General features: G+C 39.9%; 1 protein-coding gene across 16 annotated transcripts in view; it reads left to right on the plus strand.

Annotated features, from left to right (window-relative positions):
- Nucleotides 9,112-24,824, plus strand: part of RALGAPA1 (Ral GTPase activating protein catalytic alpha subunit 1) — a 231,707-nt gene continuing 215,994 nt past the window's right edge. For 5 of the 16 annotated variants that reach the window (XM_021099156.1, XM_021099149.1, XM_021099150.1 and 2 more), the window contains exon 1: nucleotides 9,112-9,724. In XM_021099156.1, coding sequence (XP_020954815.1) covers nucleotides 9,619-9,724 — 106 coding nt within the window. In that variant the 5' untranslated portion in view covers nucleotides 9,112-9,618. The remainder of the gene's footprint in view (nucleotides 9,725-24,824) is intronic. The other 11 variants (XM_021099155.1, XM_021099158.1, XM_021099157.1 and 8 more) reach the window with 4 other exon arrangements.

Consider the following 24,824-nt stretch of genomic DNA (forward strand, 5'->3'; position numbering starts at 1 on the left):
TTGCTGTGGCTGTGGTGTGGGCTAGCAGCTGCAGCTCTGATTCAACGCCTAACCTGGGAAATTCCATATGCCACAGGTGCAGCCCTAAAGAGCAAAAAATTAAAAAAATTAAAAATTTTCAAAATGAACTAATAGAGAGTTTCCATATGTCCCTGCATCTAGTTTCCTTTACTTATAAATGGTGTAGTACATTTGTTACAATTAATGAACCAACAATGATACCTCATTAACTCAACTATTTAGTTTATCATATGTCCTTGGTTTTTACCTAATGTTCTTTTTTATTTTCCAGGATCTCATCTAGAATACCTGATTACATTTAGTTATCATTTCTCCTTAGGCTCCTCTTGGCTATGACACTTTCTCAGACTTTGTTTTGAGGAGCACTGGCCAGTTGGGATTTGTCTAATGTTTTTCTTATAATTAGACTGAAGGTTTTAAGTAAGAATGACAGAAAGTTATAATCAGCATGTTGATTATAAATAGCTTACTGGGATTTTGATTGGTATTAAATCTACAGATCAAGTTGGAAAGAACTGGCATATTTTAAAAATCTCTCTCCATTTATTCATTTATTTATTTACCTTTTTAGGGCTGCACCTGCAGCATATGGAAGATCCCCGTCTAGGGATCAAATTGGAAGTGCAGCTGCCAGGCTATACCACAGCCCCAGTAATGCCAGGCCCAATTTTTGTGTACATTTTACTCTCTTTTGTTTTTATTTATTTGGTATTTTATTTTATTTTATGTATTTGTTTTGGATTTTCAGGGCCACACTTGTGGCATATGCAGTTTCCCAGGCTAGGGGTCTAATCGGAGCTACAGCTGCCGGACTACACCACAGCCACAGCAACACCAGATCCAAGCTGCTCTGTGACCTACACCACAGCTCATGGCAACGCCAAATCCTTAACCCACTGAGCAAGACCAGGGATTGAACCCACAACTTCAGGGTTCCTAGTCAGATTCGTTTCTGCTAAGCCACAACAGGAACTCCCTATTTGGTCTTTTCAGGGCTGCACTCTTGGCATGTGGAACTTCCCAGGCTAGGGGTTGAATCAGAGTTGTAGATGAAGGCCCACGCCACAGCTACAGCAACGAGGGATCTGAGCCGAGTCTGTGACGTACACCTCAGCCCATAGCAAGGTCAGCTCCTTAACCTACTGAGCAAGGCCAAGGAGTTAACCCAACATCCTCATGGATCCTAGTCAGGTTCATTACCTCCAAGCCACGACAAGAAATCCCTTCCTGTACATTTTAAATTGTTTAAAAAAAAGTTTGATGGATAAGCAACAAGGCCTTACTATATACCACAGGGTATCCTATCCAATAGCCTGGAATAGACCATAATGGAAAAGAATATTTTAAAAGAATGTAGGAGTTCCTCCTGTGGCGCAATGAGGATTGGTGGCATCTTAGGAGTGCTGGGACACAGGTTCAATTCCCTGCCAGCACAGTGGTTTAAGAATCTGGCGTTGTTGCAGCTGTGGCTTAGGTCACAACTGCAGCTCAGATCTGGTCCCTTGCCCAGGAACTCCACATGCTGCAGGGCAGCCAAAAAAGAAAGAACGTATATATGTGTATAACTGAGTCACTTTGCTGAACAGTAGATATTGGCACAACATTATAAATCAACTATACATTAATAAAAAAAAATTTTTTAAAAAGAGGTCTGTTGGAGTTCCCGTCATGGCAAAGTGGTTAACGGATCCGACTAGGAACCATGAGGTTTCGGGTTCAATCCCTGGCCTTGCTCAGTGGGTTAAGGATCCGGCATTGCCGTGAGCTGTGGTGTAGGTTGCAGACGCGGCTCGGATCCCGAGTTGCTGTGGCTGTGGTGGCTACAGCTCCAATTAGACCCCTAGCCTGGGAACCTCCATATGCCGCAGGAGCGGCCCAAGAAATGGCAAAAAGACAAAAAAAAAAAAAAGAAAATCAGGAGGCAGGCTGGGCATGCTATGTCAAAATTACATTCACACCAGATTGTTTTGCAAGAGGTATGCCAGCCATATCATTCTTAATAATATGTTTCTTTTTTCCTTTTCTAAAATTGTTTCATTCATTCACTAAATTTTCACTGGGTGCCTGTGCAAGAGAAAGGGAGGGGAACTGACACATTTTTCCATTCAACAAGTATTAACTGAAAGCATTTTGCACAGGATATTTTGCAAGAAGGTGGGATACAAGATAGTGGGAGTGCAAATTTTTAAACAATTACACAAATTCCCCATTGAAAGTCTATGAAGGAAAGGGAAGGAAAGGAAAGATTAAGATGTGCCAGCCACTGCAGAAGTAACTTTCAACACCATTTCTTACCTAATTGTCACAATTACTTAAGTAGTTTACGTATGAGGAAAATGAGGCTTAGATTAAACTCTATGCCAGGGATCCCAGAGAAAGTAAGTTCTGAAATAAAATGTCCAGTGCAGATCTATCTAATTCTAAAGACCATGACTGAAAACACTATTATTTCCTGAATTTCACAAAATTCTAAGGGCAAACTTTATTTTGATCTTAGGAATGAGAAAACAGATGCTGAAAGGAACAAGAACCCAAATTCCTTTCCACTATTGTGATGTTTCCTCAAAACAAACTCTAACTTTGATGATATAAACATACAGGCCACCAGAGCCATGGCAGGGACAATGCTGGACCAGGCTTGGGTGAGGAAAACAGTTCTGCAAACAAGCAGGCTCACTCTTAAGGAAATTATTTTATAGAGGAACGTGTCTAAGAACAATTTCAATTTATAACATTCAGAATTTCACTGTTTTTTTTTTTTCAGCTTTGTAGATTCTTTGGGTGGCTCCATCAGAGTAATAGGATATCCAGAAATTTTCTTTGCAGAGGAAAAAAGCAATGACATAGCCATGTTTACATGAGGTGCAAATAAATAAAGAAAAAAAAAAAGAATGCAAGTAGTAGAAAAGGAAAGTATGATTAATTTTGTAGAAAATATCTGTTTACCAAGAACTTTTGTTGTTGTTTGCAGCAAAAACAAAAACAACCACCACCCTGGGATATGATATCGCATATAAAACATATACAAATTAATGAAAACATAAACTTGTGTGAAAATATTCTTGATAATAATAGATTTAGGACAGAATGAATTGCCCTTGTCTCCAAGTTTATCTTTCTGTTTAAGTCTCTGGCGACCCACAAATTATGGTCCCTTTTCTCTTTCATGGATGAATCATGGAAATGTTTAGTAAAAACTACTTTTTCTTTTCCTTTTTCTCGATTCCTTGCATCTTTATTCTAGTCTCAACCATATACACCATTCTGATATTTTAAGACTCTAAAAGCAATTTAACCCTCAGAGTTGAACTAGACCAACATAAAAAGTTTTTGTTTTTTGTTTTTAAATCCACCTGAGATTGTGGAACATAGACAATTTTAAAACCCTGTCTTAATGGGAGATTATAGCCTGACATAAAGGAGATGAAGCATAGAATGACCACAATATAGAATGTGGTATGTGTCTTGGTTGAGAAAACTCAAGTGCTGCTGGAGGGCTTCAGAAGAGGGCTGCCCTATTGTTTTCAAAAAGTTTTTGGTGGTGGTTTTTTTTTTTTTTTTTTTTTTTTTTTTAACTTTTCACTCCCTATTCAGCCTAGCAGATTATCTCTACATTTTGTAAGTCAGGACTTTTCTCATTGCAAGTGACTGAAAGCAAACTCAAACTGGCTTAAGAAAAATAAGGACTTTATCGACCTGTGAAATAGAAAAGATCATGGTACTTTAGGCAAGTTGGATCCAAGTGCCCAAACAATGTCATCAAGACTCACTCTCTTGGAGTTCTGGTTGTGGTGCAGCAGAAATCAATCTGGCTAGTATCCATGAGGATATAGGTTTGATCCCTGGCCTTGCTCAGTGGGTCAGGGATCCGGCATTGCCCTGAGCTGCGGCTGACAGCTGAAGCTCCAATTTCACCCCTTAGCTGGGGAACATCCATAGGCCATGGATGTGACCCCTCCCAATCAATCAATAAACCAATCAATAAGACTCACTCTCTCTCTCTCTCTCTTTTTTTTTTTTTTGTCTTTTTGCCATTTCTTGGGCCGCTCCCATGGCATATGGAGGTTCCCAGGCTAGGGGTCTAATCAGAGCTGTAGCCACTGGCCTACACCAGAGCCACAGCAACATGGGATCCTAGCCGCGTCTGCGACCTACACCACAGCTCACGGCATCGCCGGATCCTTAACACACTGAGCAAGGCCAGGGATCGAATCCGAAACCTCATGGTTCCTAGTCGGATTCATTAACCACTGAGCCACAGTGGGAACTTCCCAAGACTCACTCTCTTAACTATCCCCTTTGCTCTCAGAGTATTGGCTTTATCCCCAGCAGATTCTTTTCATACATTGGTTCCTAGCAGTTCTAGGCCTTCATTCTGGAAAAAGAGAGCTTTTCTTTTTCAATAGTTGTAGGAGTGAGCATAATGGACTGACCTGGTCATGGGCCCATCCCTAACACACTTTGCCCAGGGTGCTAGAATACTGAAGTCTAGAGGGCAGCATGGCATGAGATCAAATGAAACCAAGAGAAGAGTGGCTTTCCAGCAGAAACTCTGGGTATGATTACCAGCAGGCAGGCAAACCAACATATATCCTCTACAGTCAATGTAGCTAATTACCTTTTATTAAAAACAAACAAACGAACTTCACTATAAGTTTAGAAAGAGCAAGAGTCTAGGTCTGCTCTTCCTGCGTCATTTTAACAAACTTAGAGACTGTAATAATCACTATGAAGTGGAGCAAGTTATAAAATCTGGATATGTTTATAGTTTCTCTGAAGTTAGTCCCTCAATATGGGTTTTGTTCTTTGATCCAAAGTGCTATGCATTTCCTGACTGGAAAATATATCCCTAGGCAAATACATATCCATACCAAAAAAAGAAAGAAAGAAAATGTCTCAATTTATCCCTGCTATGTCTTTTCTTCACTAACACAGATGTTCAAAGTACTGATTGCAAGAAGAGAAGACTACTGCTTTTTTTTTTTTTTTTTTTCCCATGCCCATAGCCTGTGGAAGTTCCAGGGCCAGGAATTAAAATTGTACCATAGCTGTAACCAGAGCCACAGCAGTGGCAACCACCTGATCCTAAACCACAAGGGAACTCCCTGGGAATTTTTTTTTTTAACTCTTAAATTTACTTAAAAAGGAGTGGACGCTCAAATCCTACTAAGATGTGGTGGAGGGGTGGGGGTGAGTCTGAATAAAGGTTGTAATAATGGAGAGAAGACAAAAAGACACACACAAACACACACACACACCTGGCAAGGGTAACATGTTGAAAGTGTCGTTTTAGAGCTTCAGCAGGGACCCTCAAATCAAGAAATATTTAGAGGAGTTCCCTTGTGGTGCAGCAAGTTAAGGACCTGGTGTTGTCACTGCTGTCCTTCTGGTTACAGCTGTGGCACATCCTCAGTCCCTGGCATGGGAACTTTCACATGCTGTGGGTGTGGCCAGAAAAAAAAAGGTTTGGAAATGAGGGGGACAAAGATGATAAATGCTGTTTTGTATATATGAATGAAATTTGAGTAGCTCATGGGAGCTCAGAAAAGAGACTTGGGTTACAGGTAGGACATAGGTGTCTAAAATCACCCAGTAAGTGATAGTCAGAATCATGGGGTTATATGACTCTTACACTATCAAAAAGAAATCATTTTGTAACAGAAACAATTTAAAAATCAACAAATATTTATTCTGTGTTGGGTCATGATAGGACATAGTTTTTTGTGTTTGTTTGTTTTGGTTTTTTTAGGGCCACACCTGAGGCATATGGAAGTTTCCAATTAGGGGTTGAATTGGAGCTATAGCTTCTGGCTCACACCACAGCCACAGCAATGCTGGATCCTTAATCTACTAAGCAAAGTCAGGGATTGAACCTGCGTCCTCATGGATACTAGTCAGGTTCATGGACATATTTTTTTAAAAAGCCTTTGCTTTCAAAAGCTACATACACATCAATTTGCTCTGAGTTTAAAATTAATACATTATATTTTCTTTCTTTTCTTTTCTTTTGTCTTTTTTGCCATTTCTTGGGCCGCTCCCGTGGCATATGGAGGTTCCCAGGCTAGGGATGGAATTGGAGCTGTAGCCGCTGGCCAATGCCAGAGCCACAGCAATGCAGGATCTGAGCTGCGTCTGCAACCTACACCACAGCTCATGGTAATGCCAGATCCTTTACCCACTGAGCAAGGCCAAGGGTAGAACCCAAAACCTCATGGTTCCTAGTCGGATTCGTTAACCACTGAGCTACGATGGGAATTCCAGTACATTATATTTTCTTAGTTTTCCTTAAAAAGACTTTTGTTTTTTAAGTTGTGAAAACAATATATGCTTTTAGTTAAAAAAGAAAAGAAATTAAGCAAAATATAAGGAAAAAATTAAAATCACCTGTAATTTCACTTTGCAGATACAATTTGGGAGTTTTTTCCATCTTTTTTCTAACTACATTTTATACGCATAACTTCTTTCACAGTTCTGATGATAAATTTTCAGCTTTGCATTGCTTTTTCACTTAATTTTGTCTTGACTATTTCTCATATCATTAAAATGTCTTCCTATGAATAATTTTCACAGTTGTATGATATTCCATTGACTGGACGTTTATGTCCTTTCTGATGGACAAAGTTTCCAATCTTTCAGTGTTACAAATCATGCTTCATTATTTTTACATAAATATTTTTCCCATTTTTGATATATTAGATAGTTCTAAAAGTGGAACAAATCGAAGTATATATAAACATTTTTAAGTGTCTTGATACATAATGTCAAATTTTATATAAGTAATGTTTCTTTCTAGTAAGCACTAGGAGTGTCTGCTGCTTCATTCACCAGGAGCAAGATAGCTAATTTAAACACAAACTTTCCTATTTTGACTGATAAAATGTTACATTATTTAAAAAAAAAAAAACCCGCTATATTTGGAGTTCCCGTCCTGGCTCAGTGGTTAACGAATCCGACTAGGAACCACGAGGTTGCGGGTTCGATCCCTGGCCTTGCTCAGTGGGTTAAGGATCTGGCGTTGCCGTGAGCCGTGGCGCAGGTGTAGGTTGCAGACGGGGCTTGGATCCCTCGTTAGGTTGCAGACGGGGCTTGGATCCCTCGTTAGGTTGCAGACGGGGCTTGGATCCCTCGTTGCTGTGGCTCTGGCGTAGGCCAGCAGCTGTAGCTCCGATTCGACCCCTAGCCTGGGAACTTCCATATGCCGCGGGAGCGGCCCAAGAAATGGCAAAAAGACAAAACAAAGAAACGCTATATTGAGTGCAAGAGACTGTATGTTTAATATAAAACTCTGGAAAATTAAAACTCTGGGTAACAGAAAGCAGATCAGTGATTGCCTGGGGAACTGGGGTGGGACAGCGGAAAGGAGCGATTATGGAGTTCCTGTTGTGGCTTAGTAGGTTAAGAACCCAGGAGTTCCCGTGGGGAACTGGGGTGGGACAGCGGAAAGGAGCGATTATGGAGTTCCTGTTGTGGCTTAGTAGGTTAAGAACCCAGGAGTTCCCGTCGTGGCGCAGTGGTTAACGAATCCGACTAGGAACAATGAGGTTGTGGGTACGGTCCCTGCCCTTGCTCAGTGGGTTAAAGGATCTGGCGTTGCCGTGAGCTGTGGTGTAGGTTGCAGACGCGGCTCGGATCCCCCGTTGCTGTGGCTCTGGCATAGGCTGGTGGCTACAGCTCCGATTGGACCCCTAGCCTGGGAACCTCCATATGCCGTAGGCGCGGCCCAAGAAATGGCAAAAAGACAAAAACAAAACAAAACAAACAAACAAAAAAACCCATCATAGTGTCTGTGAGGATTCAGGTTCAATCCCTTGCCTTGAGTATGATTAAGGATCCGGCATTGCTGCAAGCTGCAGTGTAGGTGGCAGATAAGGCTCAGATCCTGTGTTGCTGTGGTGTAGGCCAGCAGCTGCAGCTGGAGTTAGACCCCTAGCCTTGGAACTTCCACATACCATAGGTGTGGCCCTAAAAAGAAAAGGAAAAGAAAAGATAAAAAAAGGAGGGATTACCAAGGGGCAAGAGGAAAATTTGGGGGGTGATGAATATGTTCACTATTTTGATTGTGCTTATGTTTTCATGGGTGCGTGCAAATGTCCAAATCACCAAATTGTACACTTTGAAAATGTGTGGATTATCATTTATCAATTACATCTCAATAAAGCTGTTTAAAATTTGTTTTAATCTTATTTAAAAAAAATTATCCATAAGCGTTCCTGCTGTAACACGGTGGGTTAAAAACCTGACTGCAGCGGGTAGCTCAGGTCACTGCTGGAGGCACCAGTTTGATATCCAGCCTTGTAAAATGGGTTAAAGGATATGGTGTTGCCACAGCTGTGGCATAGGTCACAGCTGTGGCTCGTATTCAGTCTGTCCTGGAAACTTCCATAAGCCGCAGGTGTTACCACAAACAAAAATTATCAGTGAATGTTTTTCATGTTTTGGTTGAGAATCCACTAGTGTGATTTTTTTCCCCCTGTTTTCTACTAATTTTTCTACCTAGGTCTTAGCAACTTTCTCTTGGATTTGTGAACTTTCTACATATTAAGAAAATTAAACTTTTAAAGTTCTCCAGGTATCTTTTCCCTATAACTTTTCTGTGACCATAGGCTTTAGTGAGAACTCATTTATTTATGCAAGATAATTTTAACCAAGAGGATGTACTGAAATCCTACAAATCTCTAAACTACAGGATATTGTTAATCATTCCTTTACAAAACAAACAAATATCCTTTAATCAAAATTCATTTTAAGGAAATGAAGGAGTGTTACAACCAAAGCCTTCGGAATTGGCATGCGAAATATATTGCACATCTGCTTTGATGTTTTGGAGCTATGTTCTTAAGTTACTTACTTCTTAAGTGACATAGTAAACAGTGGAGACGGAGGACCTTTTTAAACAAAAACTACTCTGAGCGCTTGGCTAGGAGTCACCATGCTAACAATGGCGCACGCAGGAACTACCTTCCCTGACTTTGCTGGGCTCCTCCTTTGGCTTCTTCCACAGGAAACCAAAGGAGGGTAATACCAAGGGTGATCTCACGCTGGCATGACGTCAAGAACCCTTGACGTCAGAAGGCGGTTGCCACGGGGACCATTCGCCACCGACGGCAAAGTCGTGAAACCCCATCACCACACTCCATCTCCGTATCGGCCCCTGCAGGGTCTAAGCTGCTAAAGAAGCTTTAACCTTAAGGGGGCCTCAGGGAGAGAGGAGTTGTACCGCTGCCGCCGAGAGCCCCACCTCCGCGGCTCCGGGTCCCGGGTCTCGGGCCCGACCTGTGGAGGCGAGCGGCGGCCGCAGGAAGCGGGCGGAGGCGGCGGGCGACCAGCCCGGTTCTCCGTCGCTCCGTGCGGGGCTGGGAGAGGGGATCCGCCATATTGGAGCCGGAGCCGAAGGTACCTTGCAGCCGCCGCGCGAGGCGGGCGGAGGTGGCGGCCCTGGCCTGGATCTGGGAGGAGTCGGCTGCTCCGAGGCCCGCAAGGCTGGGGAGTGAATGAACGGCTCACGCTAGTCTCCTCCCCGCCCACTCTCTCCACTTTCCGCCGCCGGGACCCAGCCGCGAGGGGGCCGGAGTCGGCCGTGGCAGCGGCGGCGGCAGGATGTTCTCTAAGAAGCCGCACGGGGACGTGAAGAAGTCTACCCAGAAGGTGCTGGACACCAAGAAGGACGCCCTGACCCGTCTCAAGCACCTGCGCATCGTCATTGGTGAGGGGCGAGGGTTGGCGACGCCCGGAGGCCTGGGTTGCCCGGCCTTCTCTCTCCTGGGAACCCCTTGGGGATTCTCCCTCCAGCCCTGGCGCGATGCGGGAGTGGAGGGCGAGGCGTAGCCTCTGCAGAGACGTAGGAGGGCGGATAATTTGGGCAAGGGAACACTTGGCAGTTGGCAAACACTAATCGCACTAAGACAGCTTTATCTCGTTTTGGGTTAATACCTCGAACTGTTTTTAAGAAACACTTATTACTCAAACCTTAGGTCATTTTGGACTTTCGGGAGACTTGGGGTTGCGGATAATGGTGTTGATAGGGTATGTTTGTCACATGACTACTGCCATCCCCACCCAAGTGAAAAAAAAAAAATCTCTTAGACAATATAAACCTTAATCTTTCAAGTTTATTGGCCAAGGAGGGCCAGGAGGAAGCAGTTATACCTCTTTGGGAAGTGGGTGGTTCCCAAAAAGCTTGTGGGAAAGAACCCCGCCCTTGTTAGTGCACCTTGTTGGTAATTACGGCCATTTAGAGTCAGAACTATTATTAATCGTAGAAAACAAGGTAGTTTATATCGTCCTTTGCTTTACGAGAATTATATAAAATTTTCTTTTTAATTACAGTTTTCTTACTGTTTTGTTGCTTTCTGTTTTGCTGGCCGACCAAACTGCTCTTGAGTTGTGGATATAGTGTTAAACGAATTTTTGGGGTACTTGGTCATTTCGTGGGCTGATAAGGGCTGTAATAATACTTATGGAATATCTGGTCCAGTACTTGGATCTTTGTACATGAAACTTGAGGTGAAAAGGGAAGTTAGTTTGCCTGTGTTGATACAGAGAGTTAATAGCAGAACTGAGTTTAGAACCCAGATGCCTGAATCCTAGTTCAAAGTTTATCATCTCAAGCTCTCTTCCTAACGAATGCTTGTTTTGACAGGTGACGTTTATTCAGTGATATAAATTCCATATTCGAGGTGCATGCTTCTCTACTCTATTGTTTACTCATACCCACAGGACACCGCCAGTAACACCTAGCATTTGTATGGTGCAAATTATATTTACAGAATGACTTCACATAAATTATAATTAATTCTCACAATAACTCTAAAGGCAGGGAAATTATTATCCTCCCGTTTTTACAAATAAGAAAGCTGAAGTTTGGAAATATTAGTCATTCAGCTACTAGGAGGCAGAGCCAGAACTGGAGCCCAGATTTCATGTCTCTGGTTTGTTTTTTACTCTTTCTCTGTTTATAGCAGAAAATCTATGTCACAAGTAAATTGTGCTTATTCCTGTGGAATAGTAAGAAAGCAATTAAATCCAGTATAATGATGTAAAAAGATATTTTTTCAAGAAAACATAAATCTAAATATCGAGATTGTGACCTTTTTATTTTTTTTCTGCTTGAGAGTTAAGTCATTGAAAAAAAATTTGACTAGGAGACTGAGACAGACTGTTAATGTGTGGATGTAGGAGATTTACCACAGATAATGGCAGTGTGAAATTGAAGACTTAATGGAACTTGACACTACTTGGGACAAACTGAAGATGGGGTAATGGCAGAGCTGTTAGGTTGAGTTCCAGTAGAGTATTGACATTTCTTAAATTAACTGTTTTAATTATCGAGTGGTTAGAGTGGTTCATATATACATCTTTGGTATAGAAGTTTTTTCCACCTTGGAGACGTGGTCTAAATTATGTATTAGCTATTTTGCAGGGGCTAGCTTCCTCAGTTTGAAAATAAAATTAAAAAAAAGTTCTTTTGCTTTTTAGTAATTTATGGGTTAAAGAAATGGAGTATATATGGTATATAAACATTTAGAATAACCTTCACAGCCTTCAAGTGGAGGACTTTATGCTTTTGACATCCATACCAAGAGATTACTGCACTTAAGCAGCTTTAGAACAGAAGTTTTCAGCTAGGGACAATTTTGCTCCCCTGGGGACAATGAGATTATCTGGAGACACTTTTGGTTGTAACAGAACAAATGGGGGAGGTGCTACTGGCATATAGTGGGTAGCAAGTACACTACCAAACATCTTAAAATGCATAGGATAATCCCTCACAACAGTATTCTAGCCCCAGTTGACAATAGTGCTGAGGTAAACCTTGTCAAAATATTGGGGAAAAAAAAAAAAGATGGACCTATACTTGGTTCTAATATATTAATTGAGTAAAATATTCTGTATCTTTAAATGGTTGTTTTGTTTGAAATTAATATAATTCCTAAGAAAATGAATGGGAGAGAGTAGAATGACAATGAAAGATGTCTTGAGAGGTCACCCATTTTACTAGTGGGAGAGCCACTTCAAATCCTTTTTGCAAGTTAAGTGCAGGTTTTACAAAAAGTAACAGTATGAGGAAAGTAATTTGCAACATAATGAGGCATTGCCAGTTAAGAAAAGTTTTAATTTTTGCTTGGTCCCAGCTAAACTACATTTTTAACCTTTGAACTGCCATTCACTCAGAATATTTATTGGAGATTTCAGTGCATCCAGATATGTGAGAACTAATTTAAACATCTGCTGTAAACCTTTGTCCTGGCATGTCTTCCCACTGAAGAACGATTTTAGCTGAATTTACATAACTTGACTCTTGAAGGATTTAGATTTAAGTGTGCTGTCTTTATTGGTTTTGATGTATGTTTGATTTATAGGAACTGGAAGTTAGAATTACTAAAAAATGGAAATAAAGTCTTGTTTAAATCCTAAAGTGGCGACCTCTGCCACAGCGGCAGCAACACTCGGTCCTTAACCCACTGGGGCAGGCCTGGTGTCAAACTGGTGCCTTCAGAGACAAGCCAGATCTTTAACTTACTGTGCTACAGTGGGAACTCCACCATCATTTGGTTTTTGATTGAAGGGCTTCCTATAATATTTCTGTAGTAATAATCTGCTGATCATAGATTGGTTGTACTTTTGTTTGCGTGAAAAAGTCTTAATTTTTCCTTCTTTTTTGAAAGATGTTTTGGTATTATTAGAATTCTAGGTTGGTGGCGTTTTTCTTTTGTCCATTAAAGAATTTACTCCACTGTCTTTGCTTGCATTGTTTCTGGTTAAGTCTGCTATCATTCTAATCTTACTCTGTATGTATCTCCTTTTTTTCTTCATCTTCTGACTGCTTTTAACGTTTTTCTCTTCATGACTAGTTTTGAGTAATTTGATCAAGATGTCCCATGAAATAGTTTTCTTTTTTTTTTTTTTTTTGTCTTTTTGCCTTTTCTAGCGATGCTCCTGTGGCATATGGAGGTTCCCAGGCTAGGGGTCTAATTGGAGCTGTAGCTGCTGGTCTACACCAGAGCCACAGCAACTCGGGATCCAAGCCGCATCTGCAACCTACACCACAGCTCACGCCAACGCCAGATCCTTAACCCACTGAGCAAGGGCAGGGATCGAACCCACAACCTCATGGTTCCTATTCAGATTCATTAACCACTGCACCACTACGGGGACTCCGAAATAGTTTTCTTAATATTTCTTGTGATGAGGGTCATTGACATTCTTATATTTGTGGGTTTATAAAGATTTTGTGAGGGAGTTCCCGTTGTGGCTCAGTGATTAACGAACCCTGCTAGTAACCATGAGGTTGCGGGTTCAATCCCTGGCCTTGCTCAGTGGGTTAAGGATCCGGTGTTGCTGTGAGCTGTGGTGTAGGTCGCAGATGAGGCTCACATCCCGAGTGGCTGTGGCTGGTGTAGACCAGAGGCTACAGCTCCGATTGGACCCCTAGCCTGGGAACCTCCATGTGCGCCCTAAAAAGACAAAAAAAAAAAAAGATTTTGTGAAGTTTGTGAAGTTTTTCACTGTTTTTCCCTAAACTTATTTCTCCCCTCCCTTCTTTTTTGAATTCCCTTTGATGGCATGTTAATAAGTAATAATATTAGATTAATATATTATGAAGTATTTTAGGATATTGTAAGTTCTCATAGCTTTTTGAAAAGAACTGATATCAATTCTTTTCATTTTTTAAAGATTCTTTTTCTATATTCCAGCTTTTAGGAACATGCACTGTTCCCTATATTATGTGAGCATCTGTATTGTTCTCTCAAATTCTTTCACATAGTTCTTTTTCTTGTCTTGGGAAGTTTCCTTACAAGTATTTATGATTGTACTAAAAGGGAACCCTCTCCAGTCTTCTAGATTCCCACTGTGTGCAGCTCTCTCCTCTTTGGTGCTCTGCTCTGTGGATTCTAGTTATCTTGTTTTCCTTGGACAGTCAGCTCATTTTCTCAACTCCTGGATTACATTGACTGCCTGGATTCCCTTTCCTCTTACCATAGCCTGGAAACTCTTAAGTTAGTAAATTGGAGCAGTCGAAGGTGTATACCACATTTATTTGCCATCTGTCAGGAATTACTTTCCTTATCTGACGTCTGTCCTTGCTTGAAACAAAAGAAAACACCCCCCCCAAACAGCCATTTTCAAGATGTTGAACATCAGATGCCAATAATAAGACATTCTTTTAAATGAATGAGACTGAAAATTGGCTTAATACAAAGCAACTTGGCCCCATTTTTACTTTTAATATTTAATGAAATTTATGATCAGTTGATTATTGGTTCTATCTGTGAAAAGTAGCTGTTTGCCAATCAGAATATATTAATGTTTTCCAAAAGAAAATCAGATTAAAGTACCTTAAATCAGAAAAATAAACTAGTGCTCACTAGGTATAAAAGGTAATGTACAAAGACAGAAACAGGTACTATATATTCATTAAGTAGATAACTTGAAAATGGTATAGATTAACTTGGGACAGATATGCCTGGAAATCTGAAAATGTGTAGGAGTCATTGTGAACTGCCTGTAAAATAATCTAACTTAATATGAAAATATATATTTTGTCTTTTTGCTATTTCTTTGGGCCACTCCTGCGGCATATGGAGGTTCCCAGGCTAGGGGTCGAATCGGAGCTGTAGCCCCTGGCCTACGCCAGAGCCACAGCAACGTGGGATCCGAGCCGCGTCTGCAACCTACACCACAGCTCACAGCAATGCCGGATCGTTAACCCACTGAGCAAGGGCAGGGACTGAACCCGCAACCTCATGGTTCCTAGTCGGATTCGTTAATCACTGCGCCACGACGGGAACTCCCTGAAAATATATTTTTAAGGATTTGATAGGCAAATCCAAAATTAGTAAGGAACGTTACCAAGTAATCCTACATAAGTGGCATTAGACACTATTGTATTCTTTAATTTGTATAAACTCTTTGTATTTATTTTTTAAAGTATAGTTTATTTACAGTGTTGTGCCAATTTCTGCTGTACAGCAAAGTGACCCAGTTATATGTATATGTACATTCCCTATTTTATATTATCTTCTATCATGGTCTATCCTAAGAGACTGGATATAGTTCCCTGTGCTATACAGTAGGACCTCCTTGCTATCCATTCTAAATGTAGTAGTTTGCATCTACTAACCCTAAACTCACAGTCCATCCTACTCCCTTCCTCTGCCCCCTTGGCAATCACAAATCTGTTCTCCATGTTTCTGAGTCTATTTCTGTTTTGTAGATATGTTCATTTGTGTCGTATATTAGATTCCAGATATAAGTGATATCATATGGTATTTGTCTTTCTCTTTCAGCTTACTTCACTTGGTATGAGAATCTCTAGTTCCATCCATGTTGCTGCAAATGGCATTATTGGTGTTCTTTTTTTATGGCTGAATAGTATTTCATTGTGTATATGTACCACATCTTCTTAATCCATTCATCTGTCAGTAGACTTTTAGGTTGTTTCCATATCTTGGCTATTGTGCTAGGTGCTGCAGTGAACATAGGGGTGCATATATCGTTTTAAATGAAAGTTTTGTCTGGATAGATACCCTGGATTGGTATTGCTGGCTCATATGGTAGTTCTATACTGAGTTTTCTGAGGAACCTCCATACTGTTTTCTATAGTGGTTGTACCAGTTTACATTCCCACCAACAGTGTAGGAAGGTTCCCTTTTCTCCATATCCCCTCCAGCATTTGTTATTAGTAGATTTATTAGTGATAGCCATTCTGATGGTGTGAGGTGGTACTTCATTGTAGTTTTGATTTGCGTTTCTCCAGTAATTAGTGATGAGCAGTTTTTTCATGTGTCTACTGGCCATCCATATGTCTTCTTTGGAGAAATGTCTATTTAGGTCTTATGCCCATTTTTTGATTGGGTTGTTTGTTTCATTGTTGTTGAATTCTGTGAATTGTTGGTATATTTTGGAGATGAAGCCCTTGTCAGGTACATAGTTTGCAACTATTTTCTCCCATTCCCTAGGTTGTCTTTCTGTTTTTTTAATGGTTTCCTTTGCTGTGTAATTGCTTTAAGTTTGATTAGGTCCCATTTATTTTTATTTTTATTTCTGTTGCCTTGGGAAAATGACTGAATAAAACATTTGTGTAGTTTTTGTAAGAGAATGTTTTGCCTGTGTTCTCTTTTAGGAATTTTATAGTTTTACTCTTAATATTTAAGTCTCTAAGCCATTTTGAGTTTATTATGTGCATGGTGTGAGGGTGTGTTCTGTTTTCATTGAATTGCATGCAGCTGTCTAGTTTTCTCAGCACCACTTGCTGAAGAGACTGTCTTTTCCCCATTTTATATTCTTTCCTTGTTTGTCAAAGATTAATTGACCATAAGAGTCTGGATTTATTTCTGGGCTCTATTCTGATCCATTGATCCATATGACTGTTTTTGTCCCAATACCACACTATCTGGATTACTGTAGCTTTGTAATATAGTCTGAAGTCTGGGAGAATTATGCCTCCTGTTTTGTTTTTTTTTCGCTCAGGATTGCTTTGGCAATTCTGGGTCTTTTATGGTTCTATGTAACTTTTTTTTTTAGGGCTACACCATGGCATATGGAAGTTTGTGGGCTAGGAGTCAAATCGGAGCTGTAACTGCCAGCCTTACACCACAGCCACAGCAACACAGGATCCTTAACCCACTGAGTGAGGCCAGGGATTGAACAGGCATCCTCATGGACACCAGTCAGATATATTACCGCTGAGCTACGATGGCAACTCCCATAGAAATTTTTGAATTATTTTAGTTCTGTGAAAAATGTCATGGGTAATTTGAGGAATCTCATTACATCTGTAGATTGTTTTGGGTAGTATGGCCATTTTAACAGTATTAATTCTTCCAATCCAGGAGCATGGAATATCTTTCCATTTCTTAGAATTCTCTTTAATTTCCTTTATTAAAGTTTTATAATTCTCAGCATATAAGTCTTTCACCTCCTTGGTCAGGCTTATTCCTAGGTATTAAATTTTTTTGGTGCAATTTTAAAAGTTACTGTTTTTTTATATTCCTTTTCTAATATTTTATTGTTAGTATACAGAAATGTAATTGATTTTTGAATTTTCATCTTGTATCTTGTTTCTTTGCTGAATTTGTCAGTTTGAGTAGATTTTGTTTGGAGTCCTTAGGATTTTTTATGTATAGTATCATGTCATCTGCATATAGTCAAAATTTTACCTCTTCTCTTCCCATTTGGATACCTTTTGTTTCTTTATTTTTTGTCTGATTGCTGTGGCTAGGACTTGCAGTACTCTGTTGAATAAAAGTGGTAAGGGTGGGGATCCTTATTTTGTTCCAGATTTTAGTGGGAAGGCTTTCAGCTTTTCTCCATTGAGTATTGGCTATGGGTTTGTCATGTATGGCTTTTATTATGTTAAGGTATAATCCCTCTATATCCACTTGGTAAGAGGTTTTTATTATGAATGGATGTTGAATTTTGTCAAGTGCTTTTTCTGCATCTATTGAGATGATCATGTAGTTTTTGACTTTTGTTAATGTGGTAAATGACATTGATTTGTGTATGTTAAACCATCTTTGTGCACTTGAGATGGATCATGCTTGGTCATGGTGTATTTTTTTTTTTTTTTATGTGTTGGGTTTAGTTGGCCAAAATTTTGTTTTAAAATTTTTGCATCTACATTCATCAAAGATATTGGCCTATAATTTTCTTTTTTGGTAGTATTGTTGTCTGGTTTTGGTATTAGGGTGATGGTGGCTTCATAGAATGTCTTTCAGAGTGTTCCTTCTTCTCTCTTTGGGAAAAATTTATAAAGGATTGGTAAGTTCTCCTTTGTATGTTTGGTAGAATTCGCCTGTGAAGCTCTCTGGTCCTAGACTTTTGTTGTAGGGAGTGTTTTTTTTTTCCCATTACATATTCAATTTCATTTCTAGTGATTGGTCTGTTCACATGATCTATTTCTTCTTGATTCAGTTTTGGTAGGCTATGTTTCCAGAAAGTTGTTCATTTCTTCCAAGTTGTCAAATTTGTTAGCATGTAATTGTTCATAGTATTCTCTTATATCCATTGATATTTCTCTCTCTCTCTCTCTCTTTTTTTTTTGGTCTTTTTACCTTTTCTAGGGCCTCACTAGCAGCATATGGAGGTTCCCAGGCTAGGGGTCCAAATGGAGCTGTAGCCGCCAGCCTACGCCAGAGCCACAGCAACTTGGGATCTGAGCTGCGTCTGCAACCTACACCACAGCTCACGGCAACGCCAGATCCTTAACCCACTGAGCAAGGCCAGGGATTGAACCCGCAACCTCATGGTTCCTAGTTGGATTTATTAACCACTGAGCCATGACGGGAACTCCAAGATTTTTCCTTTTGAGATTAAGAAATTAATTTCTCCTTAAATAAACAAAATTTATCTTGTTTATTTGGTTTTCCTCTCTCTTCTTGGTGAGTCTGGCCAGAGGTTTGTCAATTTTGCTTACCCTTTCAAAGAACCAGCTCTTGGTTTTATTGACTTTTTCTATTGTTTTCTTTTATCTCTATTTTATTGATTTCCTCTCTGATCTTTATGATTTCCTTCTGCTGACTTCAGGCTTTATTTGTTCTTCTTTTTCTAATTCTTTTAAGTGGTAGTTTAGGTTGTTGATGTGAGTTTTTTTTGGTTTTTTGAGGAGGGCCTGTATCACTTTGAACATCCCTCTAAGAACTTCTTTTGCATCATCACGTAGACTTTTGTATGGTTGTGTTTTCATTGTCATTTGTCTCAAGGTATTTTTTAATTTCCTTTTTGATTTCCTCATTTACCCATTGGTTTTTTGGTAGCATGTTGTTTAGTCTCCATGGAGTCAGTTTTTTCTCATTTCTTTTCCTTTGGTTGATTTCTTCTCTTTTTTTGTCTTTTTAAGGCCGTACCCATGGCATATGGAGGTTCCCAGGTTAGGGGTCAAATGGGAACTCTAGCTGCCAGCTATGCCACAGCCACAGCAATGCTAGATCCAAGCCACATCTGTGACCTAAACCATAGCTCATGGCAACACTGGATACTTAACCCTTTGAGTGAGGCTAGGGATTGAACCTGCATCCTCATGGATACATGTAGTCAGAGAACATACTTGTAATTTCTGTACTCTTAAATTTGTGGTCAATCTTAGAGAATGTTCTGTGTGCATTTGAAGAGAATGTATATTCTTGTTTTTGGATGTAATGCCCTGAAAATATCAATTAAGTATGTTCTGTTGTATCATGTAGAATCTCTGTTGCCTTACTGATTTTCTGTCTAGAAGATCTGTCTTTTGATATGAGTGGGATGTTAAAATCTCTTACTGTTATTGTATTCTCATCAATTTCTCCTTTTATGTTTATTAGTATTTGTTATATGTATTCAGGTGCTCCTGTTTCAGGGGCATTTATGTTGATGGGTGTAATATCCACTTCTTTAATTGATCCTTGAGTCGTTAAATAGTACCCTACTTTATCTTTGTTTCTGGCCTTTGTTTTAAAAAGTCTGTTTTGTCTGGTAAATGAGTATTGTGACTCCTGCTTTCCTGTCATTTCCATTTATGTGAAATATCTTTTTCTGTGACATCACTTTCAATTTATATGTATCCTTTGTCCTAAGTTAACTCTCTTGTAGGTAGCATATTGTAGGCTTTTTTTTTTTTTTTTTTTAAATCAGTCTAGCACTCTCTTTTCATTGAAGCATTCGGGCCATTGACCTTTAAGGTAATTATTGATAAATATGTATTTATTGCTATTTTAAGCCTTGTTTTCCAGTTGATTCTGTGTTATCCATTGTTCCTTTCTTTTTCTTTTCTTTTTTTGGTTTGGTGCTTTCCTTTTATTTTACTTGTGTTCTCTTTTTGGTTTTTTTGAATATATTGCTTGGTTTTGCTTTGTGGTTGCCCTGTTTTTCAAGTATGTTTACTGTTTACTATATCTGCTTCCTTGAGACTGATAGTCATATAAGCTCAAGCAGATTCTAAAAAAGAGTTTAGATTTTTCTTCTTTCCTTCACCACAGTTTATGATTTTGATGTCCTTTTTTACATCTTCATTTTATCCTTTTGTTGTTCTTTGTGTTATCATTTTTCACAAAATAGTTTTTGTTTTTGAGCTGTATACTGGCTTATTTAAGTGATTATTTTCCAACTGGGATTTCCTTCATCTTTTATCTTCTCTCAAATTTAGAAGAAACCTTTCAATATTTCTTTTAGAATGGGTTTATTGCTGTATTCTTTTAGTTTGAGAAATTCTTTATTTCTCCTATTTTAAATGATAGTCTTGCTGGGTAGAGTATTCTAGGTTGCAAATTTTTCCCTTTTAAAACTTTGAATGTATCTTGCCACTGTCTTCTAGCCTGTAGCATTTCTGTAGGTATATCAGCTGATAGCCTTATGGAGGTTCCCTTGTAATTACCTCTTTGTTTTTCTCTTGCTGTCTTCAGAATCCTCTCCTTATCTTTAATCTTTGCCATTTTTACCATAATATGCCTTGGTATATAGGTCTCTTTGGGTTCAACTTGTTTGGGGCCCTCTGTGCCTCCTGTATCTGGATATCTGTTTCCTTTTTTAGATTTGGAAAGTTTTCAGCCATAATTTCTTCCAATATATTTTCAATCCCTCCCTCCTTTTTTCTCCACCAGAATCCCTGTTATGCATAGATTGGCCTTCTTTATATCATCCCGTAGAGTTCTTACGTTGCTTTCACTTTCTTTACCCCCTTTTTTTTTAGGAGCTGCACCTGCAGCATTCAGAAGTTCCCAGGCTGGGGGTCGAATTGGAGCTGCAGCTGTTGACCTGTGCCACAGCCACAGCCATGCCAGATTTGAGCCACATCTGAGACCTACACCGCAGCTTGTGGCAGTGCTGGATCCTTAACCCACCGAGCAAGGCCAGGGATCTCAGTATCTCATGGATACTGGTCAGGCTCTTAACCTGCTGAGCCACAATGGGAACTCCTTTTACTTTTTAAATTTGGTTTTCTGTATGCTGTCCTGATTGGGTGATTTCTGTTATTCTATCTTGCCCGTCACTTATTTGTTCCTCTGCATAATTCATTCTGCTGTTCAATGCCTTTAACTGAGCTTTTGCCTCTGCAAATGAATTTTCTAATTTTTCTTGGTTCCTTCTTATGGTTTCTAGTTCCTCTTTAAAGCAACCTGCATTACTGTTGATATTCATTCTTAATTTCTTCAGTATTTTCATTACCTCCTTTTTGAACTCCATGTCTGTTAGATTTCAGAGGTCTGTTTCATTGTTTGCTCCTTCAGTAGAAATCTCCTATTAACTGGAAATGGTTCTAGTGCTTCTTTATTTTGCTTACATTTTTCTTATTCTGTGAGCTCAGGGAAAACAGTTATCTATTGTAGTCTTGGAGGGCTATTTGTATTTGGTAGTGTCCCTTGGTAGCTTTTGAGTGTTTACTATCTTTTTGGTGTGAAGGCTGCTTTTGGTTTGTATGCTTGCTGTCTTGTTTCCTCAGTGTTTGCAGTCCATTTTCTGTGATGTTGGGGGGTGAAGGTGTTTAGCCTGTGGTTGCTTCCAGGAAGATGGGGGCAATGGGCATCGCAGCATCTTTGTGCTGGGCTCTTGACAGTGGCGAGGTCTCATGGGCAGTTCGGGGCAACAGGATGCTCCTGGTTGCAGGGCTCTTGGCAGTGGCACTGACCCTCGGAGGCTGTCCCAAGAATCTTTGGCAGTGGCAACAGTGGGGCATGTGTGTTCCCAGGGAGGTGAGGACAGTGGGTGGCGCTCGGACACAGGGCTCTCCTTGGGAGTAACCCCTAGGGCCAAAGGTGATGAGTATTCACAGAACCCTTAATAGTGGTAGGCTGTGCCCACTACTAGAGTTCGAGATGGCTGCAACAGTTTGCACCTTTCCTCGTCGCCTGTGCAAGAGGTCCCGCCCTGCTGCCTGATAGCTTCCATGTGTGTAGAGAAAGAAGTTCCTGTGGCCATCCCACCCCTCCTCTTCTTGCTCTCCCCAAAAACGGTGCCTTGCTTCTCCTGCAGGCCCAGACCTTCTCCCCTGCTTCCTTGGCTGCAGGGCACTGCTCCCTGGGCCCCTCAGGCTGCGTCCACACAGCCATCCCTAATCCTCTCCCAAGAACTGACCTTCCTATCCAAATCTCATCACTCAGCCCTTGCTGGAGTGTCTCAGGCTGTAGTGCACTGGGTGGTGGAATCAATTGTCTTGTGGCTCTTTCTCTGCTTTGGTCTTCCCAGACTGGCTGCTGAGCTTTTTTCTGAGACTTTGATGCTCCCTTTCTGTTCTGGCTGATCTCCTCATCATTTAGGTGGCAGTGAGAATTCCTTTCCTTTTTCACCACTGCCTCTGAGGAGTGATGGTCTCAACCTGATTCCTTTTTATCCCTCCTTTTCTCTCTCTCTCTTTTTTTTTTTCCCAGTTATGTGGAAGGTTTACCTTTTTTTTTTTTTTTGGAAGTCTGAGGTCCTCTGCCACCATTCCGTAGATGTTCTGTGCAAATCGTTCTATGTGTAGGTAGTTTTTTTTTTTTTTTTTAATTGTTTGTGGGAGAAGGTGAGTGCCACGTCCTACTCCTCTGGCATCTTGATCCAGCCTCTAATTTATATTCTTTAATTTGACTCCTGTTTTGAAAAATTAATTTGAGTTCATTGAAATGTTTTATCTTTATGTATTTGTGAAGAAATGATTTTTTGAGTGGATTATTTACCTAAAGAATGTTATTGATTAATTTTCTTAGTAAAACAAGCTGTTCGAAAGTGCTGTAAGCCGTCTTTGTTTTTTTTTGTTTGTTTGTTTTTTGTCTTTTTTAGAGCCGCACTCGTGGCATATGGAGGTCCCAGGCTAGGGGTCTGTCTAATCGGAGCTGTTGCTGCTGGCCTATGCCAGAACCACAGCAACACCAGATCCCAGCTGCGTCTGCGATCTATACCACAGCTCACGGGAACGCTGGATACTTAACTCACTGATCGAGGCCAGGGATCGAACCCACAACCTCATGGTTCCTAGCTGGATTTGTTTCCGCTGAGCTACAATGGGAAATCCTGTGAGCCATCTTTGAATTATCATTTCTTTTATTAAGGATATTCCTCCAAAGTATTTTGCATGGTTTATAGGACTGAATAAAATGTGGCTAGAATAATTAGTGATAAAACAAACAATTCACTAGACATTCATTAGGTTCTAGAGATGAGCTGATTATAGCTATAGGGCATTGAATTTGGTTCCTAGATTTCCTGGCAGCTAAAGTGAAAAGAGAAACATGTTGGGTTACACATTTTCAGTGTTGGGTTACATTTTCCTAGAAAAGAAAGCATACTGGGTTGTTTTTTGTTTTGGTTAAAACATTTTTTTTTTCCTGCATTCTAAATTCAATCACAGTTTGTGTGTATATGTTTCTATGTATATATAATTGTCTAATGTTTCTTCTTTTAGAAGGATCATGTGGTAGAAATAGACTTTGGAGAAAATAGAAAAACAGGCAATTAGTATGTTTGTTAGATTTGTTCTTTCTAATAACAAATGTCTACACAATCTAAATTTTTTTTTTTCTTTTTGTCTAAGTGGTATCATCATCCTCAGGTTACTAAGATATGAAACTTTCATTTTTGACAGTGTGTTTTATCTTTGTCACATTGCTTTTAACTTCTTGTTACCTCTCTTTGGTACTTTACATTTTAGTAATATTGTACCAGAAATCACATTCTCTGATGTCTGTGCTTTTGCTAATATTTCTCCTATTAAAACCTATTAAGAAGGAATTGGGCAGGGGAAGGAGAAAGAAAGGAAGAAGGAAAGAAGCATCAATAACAAAACATGGAGTTCTGCTGTGGCACAGTGGGTTAAGAATCTGGTATTGTCTCTGTGGCGGCCCAGGTTTGATCTCTGGCCTGGTGCAGTGTGTTAGAAGGATCTGGTGTTGCAGTAGTTACAGCATAAGTTGCAGCTGTGGCTCAGATTCTCTCTAGCCTGGGAACTTCCATATGCCATGGGTGTAGCCCAAAAAACAAAACAAACAAACAAAAACCCAACAGAACAACAATATCATTTATTGGGTTCCAAAATGACAATCTAGAAGGATAACATCTATAGGAAGGAAGTAGACTTTGAACTCTTTAGTTGGAAACATAATATCATTAAGATGTATGCATTCCCCTGAAAATCAAATATCTGGGAATAAACCTGATCAAGGAGGCGAAAGAGTTATATGCTGAGAACTATAAACATTAATCAAGGAAATTAAAGAGGGTGCAAAGAAGTAGAAAGATATTCCATGCTTCTGGACTGGAAAAATTAATTTTGTAAAAATGGCCATACAACTCAAAGCAATCTACAGATTCTGTGCAATCTGTATCAAATTACCCATGACATTTTTCACAGAAGTAGAACAAACAATCCAAAAATTTATATGGAACCACAAAAGACCCAGAATTGCTAAAACAATCCTGAGGAAAAAAAACCAAGCAGAAGGCATAAATCTCCCAGACTTAAGGCACTATTACAAAGCCACAGTAATCAAGACAGTGTGGTACTGGTACCACAACAGACATACAGACCAATGGAACAGAATAGAGAACCCAGAAATAAACCCAGACACCTAAGGCCAATTACTCTTTGACAAAGGAGGCAGGACTATAAAATGGGAAAAAGACAGTCTTTTCAGCAAGTGGTTCTGGGAAAACTGGACAGCTGTATGTGAATCAGTGAACCTGGAACACACCCTCACACCATGCACAAAAATAAACTCAAAATGGCTTAAAGACTTAAATGTAAGACAAGACACCATCAAACTGCTAGAAGAGAACATAGGCAAAACATTCTCTGATGTCAACCTTACAAAAGTTTTTTCAGGTCAGTCTCCCAAAGCAACAGAAATAAGAGCAAAAAT

This window comes from Sus scrofa, chromosome 7 (genome assembly GCF_000003025.6).
Source record: "Sus scrofa isolate TJ Tabasco breed Duroc chromosome 7, Sscrofa11.1, whole genome shotgun sequence".
NCBI classification, from domain to species: domain Eukaryota; kingdom Metazoa; phylum Chordata; class Mammalia; order Artiodactyla; family Suidae; genus Sus; species Sus scrofa.